Genomic DNA, 25114 nt, shown 5'->3' with positions numbered 1-25114 from the left:
GAGGTAAGGCTCTGATTAAACAGCTGTCCTAGCTGTGGGTTTAATTCCTCATTGAGTTCATGGAGCACACAGCCGGGGACACCATCAGGTCCCATGGATGCTGTGTTTTTTGCTTTGGAGAGAGCAGTTCTCACTTGGGCGTTGGAGATGTTTGGGGGGCTGCAATCATTTGGTATAGATATCTCTCCTTTGGGGAGGGAAGAAGTTTGCACTGAACCTGTCAGCCAGTATGTTGGCAATGTCCGTAGGATCAGTAATCTTCACATCGTTTTGAACTAGTTCTGAGCATATCTGGGAGTTTCCTCCCAGGTTTCTAACATAGCTAAAGAAGGCCTTATGATTGTCTTTTTGAGTCTTTAGCTATTTTTCTCTCAAAATTTGCTTTGGATGATTTTATGAGCGCTCTTAGTTTTTACTTATAGTGATCAAGGGTGTCTTACCTTTTAAGGATTTTGCTCTATCTTGTAGTAGCTTCCTCCTTTTGTTGTAGAGTTTGTTTATGGCTGGGGTCCACCAGACTGGACGCTTGCCTTTGGTACAGAGAGTCTTTGTTTTGCTTGGGATTGCCTTATCCATGCAGTCCTGCAGGTGCTGGTAGAAGGCATTTGTAAGTGATTCAGCGGCATGTGTACTGTTTTCCGCCGCTCGGGGCCTTAAAGGAGACCACACTAGTCTTTAGAAGTGTGAAGTCGGCTTCGAGAAGTTCTTTACTGTGGTCTTTTTATTTCAGGTGGGGTGGGATGAGGACCTCCAGCGAGATTAGTTTGTGATCTGATCTCACCAGTGAGGGGTATACTTCGGTGTTGAACATTGTGCTCCCATGTTCATGATGATGAGGTCAAGTATGTTATCTCCTCTTGTGGGGATGGTAACTAGTTGTTCCATGGCATTTGAGTTTATGAATTCCAGGAACTTTTGGGCTAGGGTGTTTGGGCTTGAGTAGTGTTCCCAGTCTATATTAGGGTAGTTGAAGTCACCTAGTATGATGGTGTTTGGTGATACATTTATCCCTCTAGTGTTTTCAGGAAGGCCATGTGAGGTTCCTGAGTTTGTGAGGTGGCCTGTAACATGCTACAATTTGCAGAGCAGTCTTGCCTATGGTTAATTGCACCTGGATGGTCTCCGATGCATCGTGCGTTGCAACCAGTCTTGAGGTGTGGGAGTCCTTGATGAATATGGATACACCCTCCTTTCTTGGTATTGTCCGGATTTTGGGGCCGGAACGCATGATATGAGGTAAAACCTGATAGTGCTGGGGTGCTCTCAGGAGCCTTGAACCAGGTTTCTGTCACAGCACAGACATCGATGTTCTCCATACTGAGAAGGGCCTCGAGTGCGTGCATTTTGAGATTCAGACTTCTGGCATTGAGCAGCATTACCCTTAGTTTATTTCCTTTTTGTGTTCTAGGGTGGTAGGTTTAGAATTTGAGCCTTGCCTAAAAAGGCACTATGGGGGTGGCAAGAGCCTTTGCCAATATCCGAATCCCAGGGTGACAGGTGCAAGCCGTCCTCATAAGCAGCGTGGCTTGTCCAGCATGTCATCCCAGGCAGACAGACACTAGATCCCCTTTGAATGACACCAGTGTTTAAGCCAATTGTTAAAGCTGATCATCTTATCTCTGTATTGTGGCATCATTCTTGGTGAAGGTAGGATACTGCTCAAGGTCAGGGTCATACCTGCCTGGGCTACATAATCAGAGAGCTCCTCGATGTCTCTTTTCATGTAGTCCAAGGAGGTACGTCTCAGGTCGTTTACACCAGCGTGGACAATGACTGAGTCGTATTTGTACCTGCTGTTGAGAGACCTGAGTGCTTGCGTTATGTGGCGGATTCTAGCGCCCGACAGGCAGCTTACTGTGACCTTCTCCTTACTCAGTCTGGTGAGCGGACGCCAGTGTGTCTGACTATGGAGTCACCAATGACTAGTGTGTCTGGCATTTTGTTTGGCCTTAAGGGCTGTGACTGTTTGACACTCTGACTGTGAGGTCTATGTGTTGCAGGTGATGTGTTCTGAGGTGGTGGTTGTTTGGGTGTCTGCTTTGGTGGCCTCTGCTGTTTTGGTAGATTTTTGATCAGAGCCTCCGAGTATGTCTTTGTGTGTTTATGTGTATGATTTGAGGTTGTGATGGTACTATGTGAGACTGGGTCTATAGTGTGTGTGGTAACCTTCTCCTCCTGACTGGTCTTGCCAGTCCTATGTTGAGAGAGCTCAGCCTCCAGTTTGGCTGTATAGTTGCATCTCTCGCATGTATTTGTGTTTTGTGGGAGGAGGAGAGGGTTGTCTGTGTACATGAGGCAATTGTAACTTCTTCTTCTTCTTCTTCTTCTTTCGGCTTTTTCCCGGTTAGGGGTCGCCACAGCGGATCACCTTGTCCGCACATTGAATGGCAGTGGAGTTTTACGGTGTCGAGTTGCCAGCCCGGCGCCCAACCTTCCACAGAAGGCACACTCACATGCACAACTAGGGCCAATTTAGAGTGTCCAATCCACCTGCAGCATGTCTTTGGGATGTGGGAGGAAACCGGAGCACCCGGAGGAAACCCACGCGACCACAGGGAGGACATGCAGACTCCGCACAGAAGGCACCCGAGCCGAGGATCGAACCGGAGAACCTCTTGCTGTGAGGCGGCAATGCTAACCACTGCACCACCGTGGCCGCCCACATGAGGCAATTGTAACATTGCCTCAATATTCCCAGGTTCACCAGCTGAGCAGGAGAGGACACTAGCAACTGATCCCTCGACATGCTAGAAGGAATAGACAAAAAAAAACTTTAAAGAAGATTCCGGGGGACGTGGATGACCGAGAAATGGGGGTTTGCCTTTTTTGGGGTACTATCTAACTGTTGTTTCCAGGACTGCTGATTCTTGGGCAATAATGAGAAGACATGGGTGAATTAGATTTCAGACATTTCCAGATAATGTGAAAACTAAATTCTTAAATGCCCCTTATGGAGTGGGATTTTTTTGTTTGGTAATTCCTCCCCGTTGTTCTCAGAAAACTAGAGAGAGATCTATACTTAAACAGGTGGACAGCTGTACTTCCTCCAAAAAAACTGTCACTATTGGAGTGCCCCAGGGTTCAGTCATTGGGACATTTCTCTTTGGCATTTACTTCTCAGAGGTCAATGTTAAGGAACTGAGGCTGATAAAGTTTGCAGATGACTGCAAACTTGTTAACATGATAAACTCCACAGAGAATACCATGGTCCTACAAGAGGGCTTGTCCCATACAAATAGTTGATATCAAAACCATGGACTGAAACTGCATGCCAAGAAATGTATAATTGTATCTTTCAGCAAGAATCTCTTCCCTCATAACTACCACATTCACAGCACATCCCTGCCCCCAAAAAACTGATCCCATAGTTAGAGATCTGGAAACCTATGTTAACAATGAACAATCCTTTGATCACAACATATTCACTATTGTAAAGAAGTCCTTTTTCATTGCACAGCTTATATCAAAGGATATGGTGTCCAGATCAAGGAACATAATTGTTCCTCTGGACTTGGCACTCATTAGGCCAGTCATTGAATATAATGCCCTTTTCATTATGTACATGTGCAAAAACACTTGCCTACAATACTTACTCGGTAAGAAGATCAAGGGTCTAAATCATAAAAACTGCACAGACCATCTCAAAGCTTTGTCTGTATTCCTGGTATCATGAGAGGTGACCTCTGTCTCATGTATAGACCCCCATCTGACCTTGTCTTGTCAGACGTATTACACATTTGGGAGTGCACTGCTATCAGAAATACTGACTCAAAGGGACCTCAATCTCTTTTGCAAGATTAACAGATGATCAATAGAGATAAATAAATCTCCAGACACTCTACCCAACCCAGTTTGGTTTCATTAAGGGTAGATCATGCCTACTCAACCCAATGGACTTCTTTGAGAAGGTTGCCAAAGCAATGGATGAGGGCACAATCATTCACACTGCTTACCTTGATCTGGCCAAGACATTTGACACAATAACCCACTCAGGCATTATTGACAAACTCAGGAGGTTAGGTACAACCCTGTATCTCACCTGGTGGATAGCCAACTGGCTCACAGACAGGACCCAGGAAGTTAGAACTGGGGAGTCCACCTCTACAAAGAGGCCAATCACAAGTGGAGTCCCTCAGGGATGAGTCCTTGGACTGCTCCTTTTTGGCATTTACTTCTCAGATGTCAAGGCCATTGTCAGTGGTCTCTGGGTGACTAAATTTGCAGATTATTGCAAATTAGGAGCTGTCATTGAATCTTACACTGACACAAACGTTCTCCAGGAGGGTCTGAAACAGACAAACAACTGGTGTAAGCGCCATGGACTAAAACTGAATGCCAAGAAATGCATAATAGTATCCTTTGGGAAGTCATCCATCCCTGGTAACTATCATATTGACAGCACACCCCTTAGGGTTGATCCAGTAGTCAGGGACTTAGGCATACACATAGATAGTAATCTAGTCTTTGACCATTATGTGTCTACAGTGGTGAGGAAATTATTATATGCTTTTGTCTCTTGCAGTAATGGTGTTTATTTTTACAGCAAACAGTACTTGTAAATGAAAAAAATACTCAGGTTTACTTCAAAGCAGTACTTCAAGCCAAATGTAAAAATTCTCATATGGACAAGTGTCCTGCTAGCAAGATGAAGTCTCTTAAATTTGTACAGAATAAAATGTTTAACCAGTTAGTAATGTTTTGCAGTTGGAAGAAAAAAAAAACAGTTAATAAAGTCACGCTCATTGAGCACACATCTGTCTGAGCATTTTTTTCTACCATTGCCAGGGCTTTGCTTCATGGTAGAAAGACAAACAGTGCAGTTGCCACTAAATTGCAAGTGCCCTCCATGAAAAGTAGTGCAAATGTAGAACAGCAGGCTCACTTAGGTACTGTCAGCAAATACCAGAGAACCAGAAAAGGACATACCTCAAAGGGAATGCGAACCCGGATAATGTTCCCAGCTTGCACAGTGATGAAACGTTTCAAATTGGCATCTGCTTGAAATTGGGGCCGAACTGAAAATATAAAGTGCTGGGATAAGCAAAATGAACATTCAGAGACTAAATGTGCAGCAAGCTGCCACAGAGTACATTACAGAAACAGTTTGCAATAGGTTTTGTGGTTCTTGATATGTACAGCCTTCTTGTTAATGTCTGCCACTCATGGACTTACACTTCCTTATCCTTCTTTACATGTATCTGCGAATTCAGGGTGGTACCACTCGTCACAGCCTCAGCTGAGCCACCTAGCAGGCTGACTCCCTGTGACAACCTTGTGACAAATGCATCATACTATCAGCCTCCTGCATAAGAGACTCAGAGATATCAAGCATAATTAATAACAATAATCATGAGACACAATCATTCAGTTATTTAGCACGTGAAATATCTGGGGTCTAGCTGTTAGTCCTGCTGTTCCATCAGACTGATATAAAATGAAATAGCTTTAACTGTGCTTTCTGAAACACTTACTAGGTTGTAGCTGGAAATAACTTGCCACATTCTAATTGTACACTGTCCTAATAGCTGCATATTATGTACTGACCAAACAGAATGAAGTTTAAGTGGAACTGTGTGGCAAGTAAGGCAGCAATATTCTGTATTTTTATGAATTAGCTTGATGTAGTAGTAATCCAAAACATACCTGTCATTTGCTGGACATACCTGGTGGTGGCATGGCAAGAACATAGGTGTCAAGTTCCTTGGGCTGTCCCTGTCCTCCTTCATTGATGGCCAGTACCCGCAGAAAGTAGGGTTCTTTGGCTTTCAGTCCTTTGACAGTGTAGGAGGTGGTTCTAAGAGGACTGTTGTTGCACCTGTTCCATAAGTGACTGTTACCAGCCCGCACTTCTACATAATATCCTTTGGCTGTGTGTTCATCACTACTGGAGAGAGGTGGTAACCAAGATAATGAGATGGTGCTGTAGGAAGATTCAGTTACTCTGAGGTCTTGCACAGGACCAGGAGGATCTGCAAATGCAGATGACAGTATATATGGTGTGGGTGATTATGCCATCAGAACATTTGTATTTTATTTTTATATTATGATTGTATTAAAAGAAAACAGAGACTACTACATGTATTTGCAGAAAATGCTGAAATTATGAGAAGCTTTAGCATTCTTATGTTTGGTTACAGGGGACTGGAAAGGCTATAATATTTTTTCTTCTTAACTATGTATTTATATCTAATTCACAGCATAATTTTTCATACAATGACAATGAACTTGCCTTATCTAATCAGTACACCAATAAGCCATTGGACATATCTGCTTGTGAAACCTACAAGTAACAATTCAGAAAGTTCTAAAATTACAAGAACTGAGACCTCTTATTCACTTCTCATGCCTCTCAGCAATGTTTATTCTTTTTATTAGAAAAGAAACGTATGCACAGAGCACCATATGATTTTTTTGTATCATGGGAAACTTTTTATTTTATCCCTTTAACTTACAGTCCATTCCAACATATGCTTCCTGTAACACAACACTGAATGGTTACTGTGGCAGCAGATTCTGTGAACTAGGCATGGTGCAGTTGTTTAACACCATTTGTACCATGGGAAAATAAAATGTACATCTGTGAAATTTTTTCCCCCTTAGTCTTGTGAAAGTAAAAATGCAGTGATGTCAAAGTAAATATGTCTTCTAACCATATGTAGTACTTCTTATTGAAATATGACACTGAAACAGAACCTAAAAATGCAAAACTAGACTGACTGACAAAAATATCTTTAAAATGTTTTCTGCAGTTGGACAAGTTGCCCTCTACTCCACAATTTGTGACCCTATATCCTCCTCACCTGTTATTTATTTATTTATTTTAAAAATATGGTCCAGAAATTAAGTCCTATTGAGTTCAAGGCTCTGTAACCTTTGAAGTAGCATAAAGAAGCACATATCCCAGTTAAGTGAAATCTGTTGTGAACAGATTTTTATAATGACAAGAGTTCAGTTTGTTAAAGTCACATAAACATGGTCTAACCTTATGAGTACTTCAGATGGCTTGTACTATTTTTGGGGCTAAATAACAGTTACTGTCCAGACCTCCCCAAAAAACTGCTCTCCTTATGATGGTTAACTCTTGCCCCATCCCCCACCCCCAGTATAGCTTTGATGACTTCCATAGCCTTTCTTAGTCCTGGCCTTCTGTGTTCCAGAGATGCTTTGCAACTATGCCAGTGAGTTATCATTTTGAAATGATACAGTCATGACTTCTTGTGTATCATCCAAAGTTTCCCAAAGAGTGCAAAATTCTTACTGAAACAGTGTTGGCAAAGAAATGAGCAGCAGAAAAATCAGAAGTGCTTCTTTTTCCACTATAGCAAAATTTCCCAGTCTTCCTATGCAGGGAGCTGCACCCCCCAAAAAAAAAATATAGTCAAACTCCAAGCTCACTGCATCTTGAGAATAAGCAGGTTTCTGTCTTAATACTGGCCCTGTTTGATGAACATTTGGTTCCATTTCTGAAACATCACACAATCCAGGTTTGCAAAACAGATGGAATCATGCTGTCGTTTATATCACCTTCATTTGCTTATTTATTAACACCCACATTTTTTCTTTATTCCCTTTTATTCTGACTTATTTAGAAGTACTGTTTTCACACTCCTTATATATGTGTGTGTGTGTGTGTGTGTGTGTGTGTGTGTGTGTGTGTGTGTGTGTGTGTGTGTGTGTGCGTGTGTGCGTGCGTGCGTGTGTGTGTGTGTGTGTGTGTGTAAATCACAGCTAATTTCTTGGTTACTCTTTATTTAATTTGTATGTTTCTGTATTAAGAGTATTTCTTAAGTGCCGATAATGAATTTCAGATTCCTTTGTTATTTTTATCCAGTTTGTATGTTTCTGTAATAAGAAGTTTTCTTAGGGTGGGACTGCCTCGATATGCACTATCATTGTGCTTGTATGTCCTTTACTCCCCTATATCAGCATAATTTCCTTTATAGCACAAGGCATCCGCCCAACCCTTTATGAGCTAAAAAATGTCCACCTTCCAGATTTCTTAACTTGTGAAAAATTTAATTTATTTAGTCTTACTGGCTGTTTACTGCTCAATCATGGACACAGAATTTTGCATTACTGCATCTGTAGTCTGTTTAAAGCAGCAAGCATTCCAAATTGCACACTGATAAAGAAATATATTTTGCAGCACAATACTATTTCACTATAAGCACAGTTACTAATAAATGACTTATTTTTATAACAAACAAGATGTACGACTGTAGTTTACAAATTTAATGTGCATTCACAACTGATATGGATGATGGATTTATGGCTTTCAATTCTCAAGTTACCTCGGAACCTGAGTTCCTACCAAAATACCTCTAACATAGTTTAATATATATACCCTTTCTGTCACACACTTCAAATCCTGTTTTTCTCTTGGTATCTTTTTTGGGATGTGTGGGAAATCACGTAATGTCTGTTTTTAGACTTTTGTATTGTTCTTTTGTGAAACCATTTAAGCACTTCTGCTGATGTGAGAATTTGCCTTTTAGAAATGTTTTCTGTTGATTCTATAAAAAGCCATGTCCATTTATTTAATATTGTGGCCAACATGTCTTTTAGAAAATATAAAAACATGTCCATTATCTTGATTCCAAGATGGTGGATATCATGTAAACACCCTCTCCTTATAGCTCCTCAGTCAGCTATTTACCTCGTGTTAATCAATTGCCATCGGACTGGATTTACAAATAACTAAAAACTAAAACATATCAACCAAGCTCTCTGCTACACTTCTGGAGTTTTAAAAGGCCTCTCTACTGAAAATACAGTTTTTTATTCTCTAAAGCTTATACTGCAGCACTGCATGGCAGCTTGAGGCCTAACACAGTCAGAAAGAAATAGAAGGAATAAGGAAAGAACAGATACAAGAATAAAAGGGACAAAATACTTTTCTATACTACAAAGGAAAAAAATGTCTAATGATCAAGACCACATGGATCTACAAACCACAAAAACCAAACTATCACAGTTATCTTCTCCAGAAAAAGAGATTACCTCTAAAAGACAGAGAACACTGAAGCCACAAGAACCATCCAAACCTAATCCTAAAAACAAGCCTGAAGGGGCTTTTACACTTGATAACCTAAAATCAGCACTTCTACTCATACAAAGTGCCATTCAAAATTTCTCAGATCAACTATCTAACTTTGGCATCTGAATTGAAAAAATAGCTGAGAGGCTAGATCAGGCTGAAGTAAAAACAGCAGCTAATGAGAATTGAAGAAATACAACAACTAAATAACAAAGAAACTGCCTTAAAAGACTTGCAACAAAAAGTTATTGACCTAGAAGCAAGGAGTAGAAGAAATAATATTCTCATAAGAGGAGTTCCAGAATCAATAGACCAAATGCAACTACCAAAAACCTTAATGGAAATATTTTCATCCCTACTAGACAATAATACCACAAGTAAAGGCATTGTTATTGAAAGATCTCACAGAGCTCTTCAAAGGTCACAAAACCATGCTAATCCTAGACAAATATATGCCAAAATACTAAACTGTCAGCATGTGCAGGAAATATTAAAAGCAGCAAAACAAAAAGGCTTTCTGAACTGGAAAGGAAATAAACTCACTTTTGCCCAAGATTTCCCTATGCAGATAAAGCAAGCAAGACAAGCACTTACACCCTTTTGCTCTTATCTCATCACAAAAAAAATAAAATTCCAGATGAGATATCCCAATGCACTATCTTTCACTTATAAAGAGCAAAAATATACTGCTAATACACCAACAGAGGCTAAAAGTGCCTTTTCTAAAGCTTTTGGTGAACTTCCAAGCCTTTAACTTCTAAAATGAGAAGGAGGAGGGAGAGGGAAAAGAAGTAGCAAGGGAGAGATAGAGAAAAAGGAAAAAAGAATAATAACTTTTACATTTCTGATATACTCTCTGCTATTCTAAAGGAGCCATAACTAACCTTGAGTTATTTTCACTTCACCCATTTCCTAAAAAGCTCACTGAAGTTGTTGTACCCATCTCAAACAGGCTGGAAGCAACTTGAAGGCCTAAATCAAGCCATAACCATCATTGCAACATTCCAAAGAAAGGATTGTAACATCTAATTGAGATGTCCATGTAAACAGCAAGTTGAACTTTTTGGTCCTACCTCAAATCTATGGCTAAACGGGGGAAAGATTTAACTGTAACACAACTCTCAAGCTGACTTCTTGCCACTTGCATCCTCGGAGCTCTACACTGGGAGAAAATAAAATGGACTATTTTCTGCTTAATTTCTGAAGAAAATAAAGGGAAACAGGATGGAAATCAAAAATAAAAGAAGGTGGGGTAATTTATTGTAGCTGCCAACAAACTAACACAGCTTTTTTTTTTGCTGTCTCTCTCTCTGATTAGGATATCAAAAAGGAAAAACTTATAACTTTGAGTCACTTGTTTCTGTAAAGTATTAAAAAGCATTTTAATATTGATAGAAATAAACATCTTACAGAAGAATGTTGATTGTAGTGTAACAAGTGGGAACAAATACTATCGGGCTCTGAATGTCTGACTGCATAATGAATGTAATCAGCAGGTTATGTATTTTCCCACACCAATATATGTAAGGCCAATTAATCAAAAGAGAACATGACCATTACTGTACAATACATACCATATTTATGTACGTGTGTGTATGTATGTATATGTATGTGTATGTATATGTGTGTGTATATATATATATATATATATATATATATATATATATATATATATATATATATATATATATATATATATATATATATATGTATATATATATATATATATATATATATATATATATGTATATATATATATATATATATATATATATATATATATGTATATATATATTTTTTCCTCTCTTTCTCTTCTTACACAGTAATTGAAATTAGTTACAGTATAATCCTCTACTAGTCATATAATAAATAATTTGTATAAGCCCAAAGTAACTTTCTGATGATAGTAATGCATGAATACGGCTTCTGTTTTTGCTAAAGGAATATGCACCACAGATTAGAAAGGAGACATGATATACCCGAGACTAGTTAGTTGTGCTATAATGTCACTAGGGGTGCCTAATGAAACTAATGCTTACCTTATTACTAAGGTCATAATCCATATGCTGTCTGTCATTAGTACTATTGGGCATATAATAGATAAGGTATATATGCCCAACATAACTCTCTGATGCTGTGATGTATGTTCACTAGAATACAGCTTCTGTTTTTGCAAAACGAATATACAACACGGTTTAGAAATGAGGCATTGTATAGCCTAGTCTAGTTAGTTGTGTTACAATGTCATTAAGTGTCGCTTAATGAAATAATTGCTGCCCTTATTACTAAGGTCATAATCCATGTGGTATCTGACATTAATACTTCTAATTATCAATAGATATAAGATAAAGGTATATGTTGTTTAATAACTATCCTTATTTTTCAAGATATGTAAAATCTGGTCCTACCATACCAGAATCAGGAAAAAATAATTATCCTGATAAATGGGGCAAGGATATTGCGAGTGGTTTTTTTTTGGAGTGGTTTTTCACACCTTGTATTGCTGAGTTTATTATGTATATTCTGTATATATGTTTTTTCTTACAGTTGCTTCTATTTCAAACAAACCAATACGCTCCTGCTCTAGTACTTAGAGTACTGTTTGTTCTTCTGAATAGTCTCTCGGATGTAGTAGGTATGTGGCTAGGCACAGTAGGGGTAACGAGAGACTCTAGGGCCGCAATAGATTCAGTTATCCTACTCTACGACTTGTATATATGCACATTCATATTGGAGAGAGAGTCTTCCAAGTATTGCATTTATTTTTCTAGAATTTATACTCACTGTATGTAAATGTGTGAAATAAGCTCTTGGAATATCAGAAGCCTACGGGATAAAAATAAAAAAATATATATTATTGCACTTAATTTACCAGTCCAACTCAGACATTACCTTTTTACAAGAAACACACTTGCTAGATGTGGATTGGAATAAAGACAGAGATAAAAGATGGATATCTTCAATTATTGCCTCAGGGAGGGAGACTAACTTAAAAGGAGTAGCTATTCTGATTAAAAAATCTTTTAAAGAAAAGGTAATAGATTTGGGTATGGACAAAGAGGGTAGGTGGTGCTGCTTTAAAACCGTCAACTCCATATCAAATAGACTTACCATTTTCCTGAATATATATGGGCCCTGTGCCAGTCAACACAAATTTATTATACAAATATACAACCTGCTATCAAAATTTCCAAATCGTGAATTGTAATAGGAGGTGACTGGAATATGGTCAATGAACCTGCAAAAGACAGAACTAGCAAAAACAAATTCAATATTAAGAGAGCATTGAGAGCACTAGAAGATTTGAGGCTAGACTATTGCCTGTGTGATCCTTACTATACAAAAGCCCATTCCACCAATATATGCACATACACATACTACTCTCCATGTTATAAGACCTGGTCTAGGATTGATTTTTTCTTAATTTCCAACTCCTTAATCAATGATAAAACTGTATACTCATCTTGTCCAAGATTCCTCTCAGATCACTCTAAGATAACTATAAATATCATCCCAGTAACCAACCCATTTAAGAATGAAAAATCCTTCACTTGGACATTAAACCCTAACCTCTTAGACAAAGAAGAAGTGATAAATGATATTAACAAAGAATTAGAGGAATTAGATTCAAATCTGTCCCTTTCTGACATCAAAATTGACATTATATGGGCAGCGTATAAGGCCAAAATTAGAGGATTACTGATCCATAAAGGCTCCTACTATAAAAAACTTACTAAAGAAAAAGAAAACTCGATAAAAGATGAAATCCATAAAATTGAAGTATTGCTCTAACATAAATTTTCACCGGAACTGAAAAAAAAACTCCTTGCCCAACAAAAAGAACTATACACACTCCATTCTCAGAACTTATCATTCCACAAAATGAAGCTTTTAACTAACTATTCACATTGGGCACAATAACCCTCCAAGCTTTTGGCAAGATTAATTAATATATATCATACCCCGACAACAATTTCACAAATCTTATATAATAACGAAATTTACACGGATACTCAAGAAATAATACAGATATTTGAAAAAATATGTAAGGAAATGTATGGACCTCATAATAACCCTTCATTAGAAAACTTTAACAATTTCATCAAAGATCTTAAATTCCCTAAGATTAAAGACCAACAAGTGTTGCTTTTAGAAGATCCTTTTAATACAGAGGAAATCACAGAAGCAATAAAAGGCCTAAAAAGTAATAAAGCACCAGGCCCTGATGGATTCACATCAAATTTTTACAAGTCATTTGCTCCTAAATTGACCCCCATCCTATGTAAAATCTTTAACCATATTAGCAAGCATGGCTTCCAAGATTTGTACCTAAACAATTCTAAAACTATATTTATTCATAAACAAAATATGGACAATACCAACCCATTTAATTATCGACCTATCTCCCTCATAAATGTTGACATTAAAATCTACTCCCTGGTCCTAGCAAATAGAATTAAAAAACTATTACCTAAAATTATATCCCCAGATCAGTCTGGCTTTATGTCAAGGAGACAAACATGGGATAACACCCTGACCTCGATGCAGCCATACATCTTCTTGAGAAAGACAAATCCCCTAGATACCCTTTGGCATTAGATGCTACTGAAGCTTTCAATAGGGTCAACCTTGAATTCCATTTCTTGACTCTAAAACAATTTAATATCCCAAATACATTTATAGAAAAAATCAGAGCACTATATAAGTCTTCTTACACCATATTGGTCATAAATAAACTTGTCTCCAATAAAATAAAACTAGTAAATGGTACAAGACAGGGATGCCCCCTTTCCCCCTATCTTTTTAATCTATATATAGAGCCCCTATTCATCTACCTGGCGCAAAAAACATTTCACCATATACCTAAAATACTTAATAATAAACTTTTAATCTCAGCATTTGCTGATGACCTGATCATTTATTTTCAAACACCTAACACGGACTTAGGTAAGATTATAAAAACAGTCAGCATCTTCTCAAAAGCCTCCAACTATGAAGTAAATCCATCTAAATGCCTCATATTTCAAATCAACCCATTAGGACAAAATCCCCACCCTCTCCCAGACACAGAATTTAAGTTAAAAAAGCATTCCACTACCTAGGAATTAACTTCAAACATAACCAAAAAGACTCCTACCAAAATAATCTTCTTAAAACCTGGACTAACATAAAAAATGACTTGGACAGATGGAAACTAATGAAACTTTCAGTTCTATCAAAAGTGGCAGCAATTAAAATGAATATTTTACCAAAAATATTATACCAATTTAACGCTAGCAACGCTATTATTCCTACCAACTTCTTTAAAAAAAATCTATAAAATACTAAGTTCATATGGTTTCCAAAAAACCCAAGGATAGCTATAACAAAACTTATCTTCTCTAAAGACAAAAGAGGTCTGGGGTTACCAGACTTTAAACTCTACTACGATCTAATATGCGCAAATAGACTTATTTTAATTGTCGACCACATCCCAAAATATGCGGAATCCTTTCCAAAATGGATTAATGTATGGTACGCTCATGTTTTAAAGACTAATATAAGTCCTAAATCCATACCATTTATAGATGGATCTAACCTAAAAGATATAAAACTTCATGCCTCCATTAAACACAAAATAAAAACTTTTCAATCGCTTCTGTCAGACCTACAACTAAAACGTGCTTTAACCCTATTATAGCCAATACACTTGAACCCAAATTTAAAAATAGGAAATAAAATGATCAACCTAGATCAATATCCACAAATCAAAGATCTTACAGTCTGGGATCTATATAGACTTAAAAACAAGTCATTAAAAGATATCAAACATCATCTCAACCTTAATAACAAATACACAATAATATTGAGACAATTGGTGGAAAAGATATCTATCTTCAGGGGCATCCCACAAGAAATAGAAAATGTAATAACAAACACACAGGCCTTAGTCAAGTTCTTAAAACTTCCAAAAAAAATGCTGTCAGCTACATACAAGTTAAGCACCTCTATAAAATACCAGTCCACCTTTACATCTGCTCAATACTGGAAAGACAAGAATCCAGAAATAACTAATGCTTAGCTTTCACAAGCATGGTTTAATACAAACAAATACTCTATCTACATGAAATTGACTTACACCCAGTTAATGGTCAACAATAATGCCTATTACATGCCAGAACGACTAAATAAGTTTTTCCCGAATAACTTACCATGTTGTTCGATCTCGCCATTTGTTCTTACACACGGGTTCGGAGCCGATCCCTCGGCTCCAAGTCGGCCACATTCCAAGCTCTGCGTTTAAGAGAAGCTCGAGGCACAGTCCCTATCCCATGATCCCCTGCTGCTAACCTTCAGATCTAGTTTGCCGCTGCAACAGGTCTTGTCGAGTGAGAGCTCAGGCCAGTATCTTTCATACATATATTTATATATATATCTTCTAAAATAGTTAGAATTGTTGAGTTTTATTATTAGGATTACATAGTATTAGTATTAGTGTAGTGTTAGTTGTGTGTCTTGTTTTAATTAGTGTTAGATTGTTGTGGAAGCGGCTGCTCCTAGGCCTTCGGCCATTTTTCCTTTTTTCTGTCAGGGCTCTGTCAGAATTTTGTACTGATAATTCCTTTCTTTTCACCAGTTAACTAAAGTTATTATAGTGTGTATTAGTGCCAGTTTTTATATATTTTATACATATAGTTGTATTGCTATTTTGGATAAAAATGTCGGAAAAAGCCAAATCTGGCTTTAAACGTTGCCAGTGTGGACAGAAAATGTCCATAACTGATAACCATGTTTCCTGCGTTTACTGTTTGGGCCTTCTCCATCTTCAGGAGGACTGCTCCATCTGCCATTCATTTAGTGGCAGAGTGATGATGGAGAGATGCAGAAAACTGGTAGAGAGAGGTCTCCGGAAGCCAGAGTTTCAGGAGGCATTGGAAAAGGCGGACCATTCATTCATTGAAAGGGTCAAAGTCTTCGAAGGTATCGAAGCCCAGGTCATTGGCTTCAAGTACCTCTTCTAAGATTCGGTTGCTGGCTCCACAGACCTTGGAGCAGAGCACCGAGATGCTGCCTCGAGTCGAGGTCCAGGTCTTGGAGCCAGTGTCAGAGGTACTCCCTTCATCGATCCTTCACTCGGTGACCAATTCGGCCCCTTCGACCCGTTCCTCCAGACTGTCTGACACCAATGTGGATCGAGTGGTGCAGAAACTGATGGAGAACACGGCCTTATCCAAACTGATTGCAGTTTTATCCCAGTTGGTTTCGAAGCTTGAGGCCCTTCCCGTCCCATCTGTTGATCCTCCTTCGAGACCCATTGAGTCATCGGAGCAGGGAGTCGAGGATCTGATGATCATTGATCCCCCGGGGCCAAAGCCTTCTTTGGTGCTTTCGGCTTCACTGACCTCGACACCCTCGGTACCCATCGAGGGGTCTCGGAGCCGACAATCTCTCCTCGGTTCTGGGGGGGAGAGTCGAACCGAAGTTTCGGTTCCAACTCTTCCCCTTGGTGCCTCGGCACAGATTAGTTCGGCTCCGTCCTCTGGATCAGAGCCCGTGGTTCCGGGCCCAAGGAGACTACCATCTTCTTCAGAACCAGTGGAACCCTCGGCCTGGGGCTCCTGTGCCTTCGAAGCCATGAGGAAGGTCTTGTCTGGTAGGACTTTCACATCGTCAAATTCTTCTTCTCCCTTCCCGAAAGGTCCATGTTCTGTCTGTGCACTACTGGTTCCCACCAAGTGTAGGGACCCAAAGCCTCAGTCAACCCCAGAGGGTGAACCCTGCTCCTCGGAAGCTTCAGCAGATGTCCCCTCTGATGATGTCCCGAGGAAGAGGTTGTGCAAGAGGAGGCACATTGATTCCCCACAGGAATCGTTGACATCAGATACCGACTTGGATGAGTCAGTGGGGTCCCCACGGTCCTCCTCGGAGGATGTCTCATTCGCCGACATCTTTGAAATTCTCAAATAGAGGGGTGACTAGCAGTCCCTTGCCCATACTGAGGATGAGTCGATGTTACTGAAGGCATTTGGGGCTCAACCCTCCACCTCCTGGGTAACTCCGTCCTTCGATGAGTTAATGGATTTAATAGCTCAGAGGGCGTGGGAGTCCCCTGACACATTGGAACCAGTCCCTCGGAGGCCCAATAAGTACATCACTGCCCCCCAGGATAAGGCGTACCTCGCCAAGGGAGTCCCAGTTGACGCTGTGGTGGTGGCGGCGGCCACCAAGAAAGAAATGTCTGAGGCATCTTCCTCTGTTCATCCTCCTAACAAGGACTCCAGGACGATGGACAGGTATGGGAAGCGCATTTTTAGTTCAGCAACTTTTTCTATGCGATCGCTGAACTATCTCACTCATTTTACCGGTCTTCAGAGAGATCTCCTCAAAGAATTGGGAAATACTCTACAGGGTACCACAGATGCTGCTATCTCGGACAAGGTGACAGCACAGCTTAATACCCTAAACTCTATCATTAACACATCCATGTGGCTCATTTCATATGCAGCCGAAGGATCGAGTAGGGCTGCAGCTTCAGCGATTGCTCTGAGGAGACAATCCTGGATGCGCCTATGCCGCAGAAGCCTTTAAGTCTTCCTTTACTAATGCCCCTTTTGATGGCTCCTCCTTGTTTGGGCCCAAAGTGAAGAAGACGCTCACTAGGTGTGAGCAAGAAGGAAAGACCCTGTCTGCCGTAGGGGTCCATCTTTCCACCCCTTCTAGACCATACCCCAAAGGGCAAGGAAGTGGAAAAATGTGGTTCCGGAAGACTCAGGGAGCTTCCCAATCCACACCTAGTGAACCCCCCCCCCCCCCAGAGGCAGAGGAGGGGGAAGGAATGGAAAGGTCCGCAGAACCAGGGCGACAGGGATAGCGTCCCAGGTAAGCCCTTCCAGCACTCCTGAGCGGAGGCCCGGCTGTCCTGCTCTGGAGGCAGTCGGGGGTTGCTTGGCTTTATACCCAGAGGCCTGGCTAAAACTCACTTCAGATTACTGGGTAAAAAGCATAATAACCAGAGGATACAACATCCCTTTCTTAAACAATCCTCCCATCCAAAAAAGATTCCCAGATGTTCCACCCAATCTGAGGGATCAGGCAGCCATAGAAATACAAAGGCTGTTAGAAAAAAGAGTCATCCAGCCAGTCCCGGTGGACCAAATAGGATCTGGAACTTACTCAAGGTTCTTTTTAGTTCCAAAGAAAACAGGGGACTGGAGGCCAATACTGGACCTCAGCAAACTCAATACCTTTGTGAAGAAGGAAAAATTCCGGATGGTCACGCTACAATCAATCCTTCCATTTCTTCAAACGAATGATTGGATGTGCTCTATAGATCTCAAGGATGCGTACTACCACATAAAAATGGCCAGGCCATCCAGAGATCACCTGCGCTTCTGGCTGGGAGCCAGTCATTTTCAGTTTCAAGCTCTGCTCTTTGGCCTCACCGCAGCCCCCAGGGTGTTCACCAAGTGCATGGCAGTAGTGGCATCCCACCTGAGACGACTAGGATTCCAGGTGTTTCCATACTTAGATGACTGGCTCCTAACCGCCACCACCTGGTGTCACCTATTGCACACCAGGGACTATACAATTAATCTCTGTTCCCATTTAGGCATAACTCTGAACTTCGAAAAATCTGCCTTATCGCCCTCACAGCATATATCTTTCATAGGAGCGGAATTAGACACTACCTTATCCCTGATCAGACTTCCCCAGTCAAGAGTCTCAGCCCTGAGAGAACAGATTTCTATTCTCCTAGAAAACAAAAGAGTCCCAGCCGCACAGGTCTTGAAAGTTTTAGGCATGATGGCAGCAGCCCTTATCGCGGTCCCCCTAGGGAGAATACACATGGGGATCCTGAAGTGGCTATTCTTCGCACAGTGGTCTTACCAACAGCTACCGTTGTCACACAACATCCTACTCACGGAATCTTGCCAACGAGATCTTTAATGGTGGATGAACAGTCACGAACTTACGATAGGCCGCCCGTTTGTTCTTCCTCCCCCCATAGCAACAGTGACCACTGATGCTTCCCTGATAGGATGGGGGGGACTTTTTCTGGGGAGAACAGTTCAAGGCGAGTGGTCGGAAATGGAGTACAAACTGCACATCAATGTCCTAGAGTTAAGAGCAGTGTTCCTAGAGTTGCAACACTTTCACGACTACTTACCTCCGGGAACAGTTGCAATTCAGACAGACAACATGTCAGTGGTCTGGTACATAAACAAGCAAGGAGGAACCAGGTCTTACCCCTTATGCAGAGAGGCCCTGAGGATCTGGCAATGGGCTGTGTCCACCGGACGCTTTCTCATAACAACGCACATCCCAGGGATGTCCAACGTAATAGCGGACAGGTTGAGCAGAGCCATCCTGCTGCCTCACGAGTGGTCCCTCAAAAATCAAGTAGCGGAAAGGATTTTCCGCAGATGGGGCCAGCCTTGTTGCGACCTTTTTGCATCCCCTTGAATGCCAAATGCAGAAGCTATTTCGCCCTACTTCCCCCTCTGGGGGGGTGCCCCCAGGGACACACTTGTACACGATTGGCCCCCGGGTCTCCTATATGCCTTCCCTCCTGTTCCACTAATCCCAAAATTTCTACAGAAAGCCAAAGGTCTGGAAAGGACGATCATCTTGATAGCACCATTCTAGCCTCGACAAATCTGGTTCCCCTTCCTCCAAGCTCACCATATAGAGGAACCTTGGACTCTGGACCCAGTGCCAGACCTGCTGACCCACTCGTCAGGAGTTTTTCACCCCTCTCTCTCATCCCTCAAACTGACAGCATGGCTGCTCCGCTTCCCAGCTTAGCCAGGTCAGATCTTTTGTCTCCAGCAGTACAACATATTTTGATTTCTTCCCACAAATCCTCCACTAGAAAATTGTATAAGAGAAAGTGGAAATGTTTCGCGTGTTGGGCCTCCAAACAAGGTTTAGATCCATTGGTTGCTCCTATTCACAAGATTCTAGAATTTCTATCTACTCTCTTTCACCAGGGGGCTTCAACATCCACCATAAGGGTACAGCTGGCTACCATATCTAATTTTTCATGTGGGTGAAGGAGGCGCTACAATTATGTCACACAGACTTTGTAGGGCTTTCATGAAGGGAACTTATCATCTCCGACCACCTATTCGGAGTCCAGTTTTTCCTTGAAATTTAAACCTGATGCTATCCCAACTCATGCTATCGCCGTTTGAGCCAGCTTCATCATGCCCGCTGAAATATCTTTATTGGAAAACCCTATTTCTGGTGGCAATCACTTTGGCCCGCAGAGTTTCGGAGCTACAGGCACTGTCAATGAAACCACCATATCTGATATTTCATCAAGACAGGGTCACCGTACATACTAATCCGTCCTTTCTACCAAAAGTCTGCTCAGAATCTAATCTTAATCAGTCCATAGAACTTCCTACTTTTTTCAGGAACCATACCAATAAGATGGAATACATGCTTCACAAATTGGACGTACATAGACAACTGAGATTTTACCTGGACAGAACAAAAGAGTTCAGAAAATTGGACCAACTATTTGTGTCTCATGCAGATAGTATAAAATCACGCTATCCAAATGGCTTTCAGACTGCATAAACTTTGTTTATTCATCTTCAAATCAGCCTACTCCCCTCAAAGTTAAAGCTCATTCTACTAGGGCTGTTTCTACTTCTCTGGCACATGCGGCTCGTTTACCTATAGATACCATTTGTGCTGTGGCTACCTGGGCCAAGCCTCATACCTTTATTACTCATTACAAAGTGGACAGGGCCTCCAGGGACAGGGCTTCCTTTGGTTCCACTGTTCTCAGGAATGTTCTCCCGTGAGCCACCCGGGGTTTAGGGTGCTGGGGACGCTACCCGTGTGTAAGAACAAACGGCGAGATCGAACAACTTCACATAAAGAAGTTATGTTTTTACCATAATGTTCCATGTGAGTTGTTCATCTCACCTTTGTTCTTACACTCCCGCCCTCCTTCCCCCTCCGTGTTCTGGAGGAACAGGTATGACTCGTGGCTGGTTGTTTTTCTCATGGTTCTGTGTGACTATCTGTGACTATGTATGCGTGCATAGTCAGTCAGGTATAACATATCTGCCTGTATCTATCATTACCTTTTAGGTATGTACGTGTATAGGTAATTTTGGTGCGTCTGCATGTGCAGGCAGGTATATTTTGTTGTTTGGTTTCTTTGCAAACTAGATCTGAGGGTTAGCAGCAGGGGATCATGGGATAGGGACTGTGCCTCGAGCTTCTCTTAGACGCAGAGCTTGGAATTTGGCCGACTCGGAGCCGAGGGATTGGCTCCGAACCCGTGTGTAAGAACAAAGGCGAGATGAACAACTCACATGGAATGTTATGGCAAGAACATAACTTCTTTTTTCTGCCCCTTCTGTCCATCAAAAATAGCAGACTTATTACATATCCTCTGGTACTGCAAATTTGCACATAACCTCTGGGACTCATTAAGAATTAAACTCAACAAAATGGGTTATGGGAAATCTACATTATCCTGGGAATTTGTGATTCTACATGTTAACTCACTTCATGTACCCACATCAGATTTAAGAATTCTGATCCCCATATTTGAACTAGTCAAATTATATATTACTCAAAACTGGATAGACAGATCTAAATTAAACTGGGGTGAATTTACGAATATGGCCCACACGTACATAATCTCACACAAACTCATGATTAATGATAAAAAGAAACAAATACAATTCTTAAAAATATGGAAAAATATCTTAGACCACATATTAGAATAATAAATATCTATGTTATAACTATGTAATTACCGGCATTATTTGGTATGGAAGACCCTCTCTCTAATAACTCTGAAATAAAATCTCTAAGCAGCATAATTCATTGTAAAATAACATATGATTAGTAAACGTTTCTCTCTCAACTATTAGTGGCACTGTTTGTGCAGTTGTAAATAGCTGAGTTCAAAGGTTTAATTTACTTCTTATATTATCTACTGGTCACCTTTTGTTTCCTAATATTATGTCTATATTACCTCAGTTTATTTAGATAAATGTCTTATCGTGTTGGCTAATGTCATTTACTATACAGTAGATAACCAGTTCTTTTTTCTTCACAGGATGATATAGGTGATTTATGTTAAATGTCTGTATAATGTTTTTCATTTTCTTTCATTGTATACTGTTTTTTGTCATTGTTGTTAAAATTTAAATCTGAAAATGCAATAAAATATAAGTTGGAAAAAAAAACATTTCCATTATCAGAAGTCAGTAAGGAAACATTTGTGAAAACCAAACTGCAATATCTTGTGTCCATTAATAGACCTGCAAACATCAGAAAAGCATGTATTACTTGCTTAAGCTTTTTGCTGCTGCTGTGAAGAAGCCTGTCTGTTATACATATATCGTATCGATGCCCATTTTACATTGCTAAACTCTATTCAAGCAAACTTTTTATTCTATGCTTTATCTTTCAGCATATTTACAACATAATTAATTTCAATCTTTTATTCACTGTTAAATACAGTCTAACAGCTTGTATCATTTCCTCTCCCCTCACCCCCATGTAATAAGCATATAGAATTTACCTCCCATATCATAGGTTCATAGGTTCATACTAGGCTATCTGCCCTAGGGCAATCAGCCGCCTAGCCAGTTTGGCTTTCGCCACCCATTTTTAAATTAATTTTGCTATGCAGCTGGTTTTTTTAACTGGCGGCAGCATATGGCATCTGTTTGAGCCCTTGATGATCCTTGAGGAGGTACTTTTGGTCTTTTCCATTTGCTGCAGGTGTCTGGTAAGGTACATCCAAAAGGGCATTGTAATCAATTATGGGCCTGATGAGGGATGATAAAGAGGCACAATGACCCTCCCTGATCTAGATGAATGGATTACCACTTATGTGGTAATTAGGCACACTTTGTTTTTGCCAAAGGGATGACTACACACTTTTTGGCGCTTAGCTTGAGGCCATGGCTCTGGCACCAGTTGTCTGTTTCTATGAGGCCCTTTGATGCTTGCTTGTGTCGGGAGAGTTGATTATGGTGCCCAGTTTGGCAGTTTCATCTGGCTACTTTCAGCCACAGTCCTTTCCATGTTGGCATGTACTCTGAGAATATATATACGAACAAAGAGTCCCAGGAGGACTGCCTGTGGGATGCCACCACTGTAACTGGTTTGGAGTCTGACATGGCTCCAGCAATTCTAACCATGTGGGTTCTGTCCGGCCTTGGTGACTGTTTTCCATAAAAATCCACCAGGTTTAGAGAGGGATTTGCCCTTAACAAAGCCAAACTGGGATAAGGTCCATGATGATCAGCTTTGCAGACCAAGCTAGTCAGGCTTATGGGGTGATAGTTCAAGAGATCCCGTGAGGCACCACCTTGTGGAGAAGGAACACACCTTGCTGTACGCCCACTCTTGGGTACATATCCTGTAAAGGCTGGAGATTGAACAGTAGTTTTATGTTTGGGTTTAGCTCTCTTGGAGTTCATGGATGCTGTGTGTTTTTGCTTTGGAACCTGTCAGCTAGGATGTTGGCAATGTGTGGTGGTTTTTTTTTTTTTTTTTTTTTTTACTAATTCTGAGAGCATATCTGAATTCCCACCCCCAGGTTCTAACATAACTAAAAAAGCCTTGTGATTATCCATAGTGTCCTGTGCAATTTTTCATTTTGCTAATACTGATCAGAGATGCCTTCCCTTTTTGGGATTTTGCTCTATCATGTAGTAGCTTCCTCCTTCTATTGGATAGTTTGTTTATGGCTGGAGTACAACAGACAGGATTGGGTCTTGGTTTTATTTGGGATTGCATGATCCATGCATTCCTGAAGGTGTTCATAGAATGCGTTTATAAAGGATTCCACAGGCCCAGGGGCTTTGAAGGATTCCACCTCAGTTTTGAGGGGGTGAAATTTTTTTAGAGAAGTTTTTCACTATGGTTTTCTGGGCAGGGGATGGGGTTGGGTTGTGAATATCCAGTGAGATTAGTTTATGGTCTGATCTTACCAGTGAGGGATACACTTCTGGTCTGGAGCATAGAGTCCCCATGTTGGTGATGATCAGGTCCAGTATGTTTTCTCCTCTTGTGGGAGTGGTAACAAGTTGTTCCGTAGCATTTGAGTTTATAAATTCTAGGAACCTTTGGGCTAGGTGTTGGAGCTAGAGTAATGCTCCCAGTCTATGTTTGGGAAGTTGAAGAATATAATGGTGTTTGGAGAGACCTTCATATTTTCCAGTGTTCTCAGGAAGGCCGAGTGGAGTTCCTGGGTTTGGGAGGGTGGTCTGTAGCAGGCTATAAACTGGAAGGCAGTTTTACCCACTGTTAGTTGCACATGGATAGTCTCTGATGCTCGCGGCTGTGCCACCAACCTGGAGGTGTGGGTATCTTTAACTAATATTGATACTCCCTCCTTTTATGGTTTGGTCCAAGTTTTGGGGCCAAAAGCATGGTATGAGGTATAACCTGGTAGTGCTGGGGTGCTCTCGGGAGCCTTGAACCAGGTTTCTGTTACTGCACAGATATTGATGTTCTCCATGCTAAGGAGAGTTTGAGTGCATGCATCTTGAGATTTAGACTCTGAGTAGCATTACTCTTAGTTTCTTATCCCTTGTGATACCTGTGGAGGTGGGTTTGTCTTTTGAGCCTTGCCTAAAAAAGGCACTATGGGGGGGTAGCAAGAGCCTTTGCCAATATCCGAAAGCACAGGGGTGATAGGTGCAAGCCATCCTAGCATAGCGCATCGTGGTTTGTCGAGCATGTCATCCCAGGCTGACAGGCATTGGATCCCCTTTGAATGACACCAATACTTAAGCCAATTGTTGAAATTGATCATCTTGTGTTCATATTGTGGCATCATTCTTGGAGAAGGTAAGATGTTACTTAAGGTCAGGGTCATACCGGCCTGGGCTACATGCTCAGAGAGCTCCTCTATGTCTCTTTTCATGTAGTCCAGGGAGGTACATCTCAGGTCATTCACACCAGCATGGACAATGACTGAGTCATATTTGTACTTGCCTTGGAGTGACCTGAGTGCTTGTGTTATGTGGCGGATCCTAGCGCCTGACAGGCAGCTCACCGTGACCTTCTCCTTGTTCAGCCTGGTGAGCGGGACATCAGTGTGCCTGA

The 25114-nt window shown here is 40.8% G+C and overlaps 1 protein-coding gene across 2 annotated transcripts in view; it reads right to left on the bottom strand.

The window, feature by feature from the left end:
• The window catches only part of IGFN1 (immunoglobulin like and fibronectin type III domain containing 1), an 877552-nt gene that overhangs the window by 341153 nt on the left and 511285 nt on the right, over window positions 1-25114 (bottom strand). For both annotated transcript variants that reach the window (XM_044076544.1, XM_044076545.1), the window contains exons 19-20: window positions 5664-5969; window positions 4927-5015 (exon numbers count right to left, since the gene is read on the bottom strand). In XM_044076544.1, the coding sequence (XP_043932479.1) occupies window positions 4927-5015; window positions 5664-5969 (395 nt within the window). The remainder of the gene's footprint in view (window positions 1-4926; window positions 5016-5663; window positions 5970-25114) is intronic.

The sequence above is a fragment of the Protopterus annectens genome, chromosome 7.part0 (assembly GCF_019279795.1).
Source record: "Protopterus annectens isolate FY-2018-M chromosome 7.part0, PAN1.0, whole genome shotgun sequence".
NCBI classification, from domain to species: Eukaryota; Metazoa; Chordata; order Ceratodontiformes; family Protopteridae; genus Protopterus; species Protopterus annectens.
Note: the sequence above shows the minus strand (reverse complement) of the source record. Positions and strands in the feature narration are given on the sequence as shown.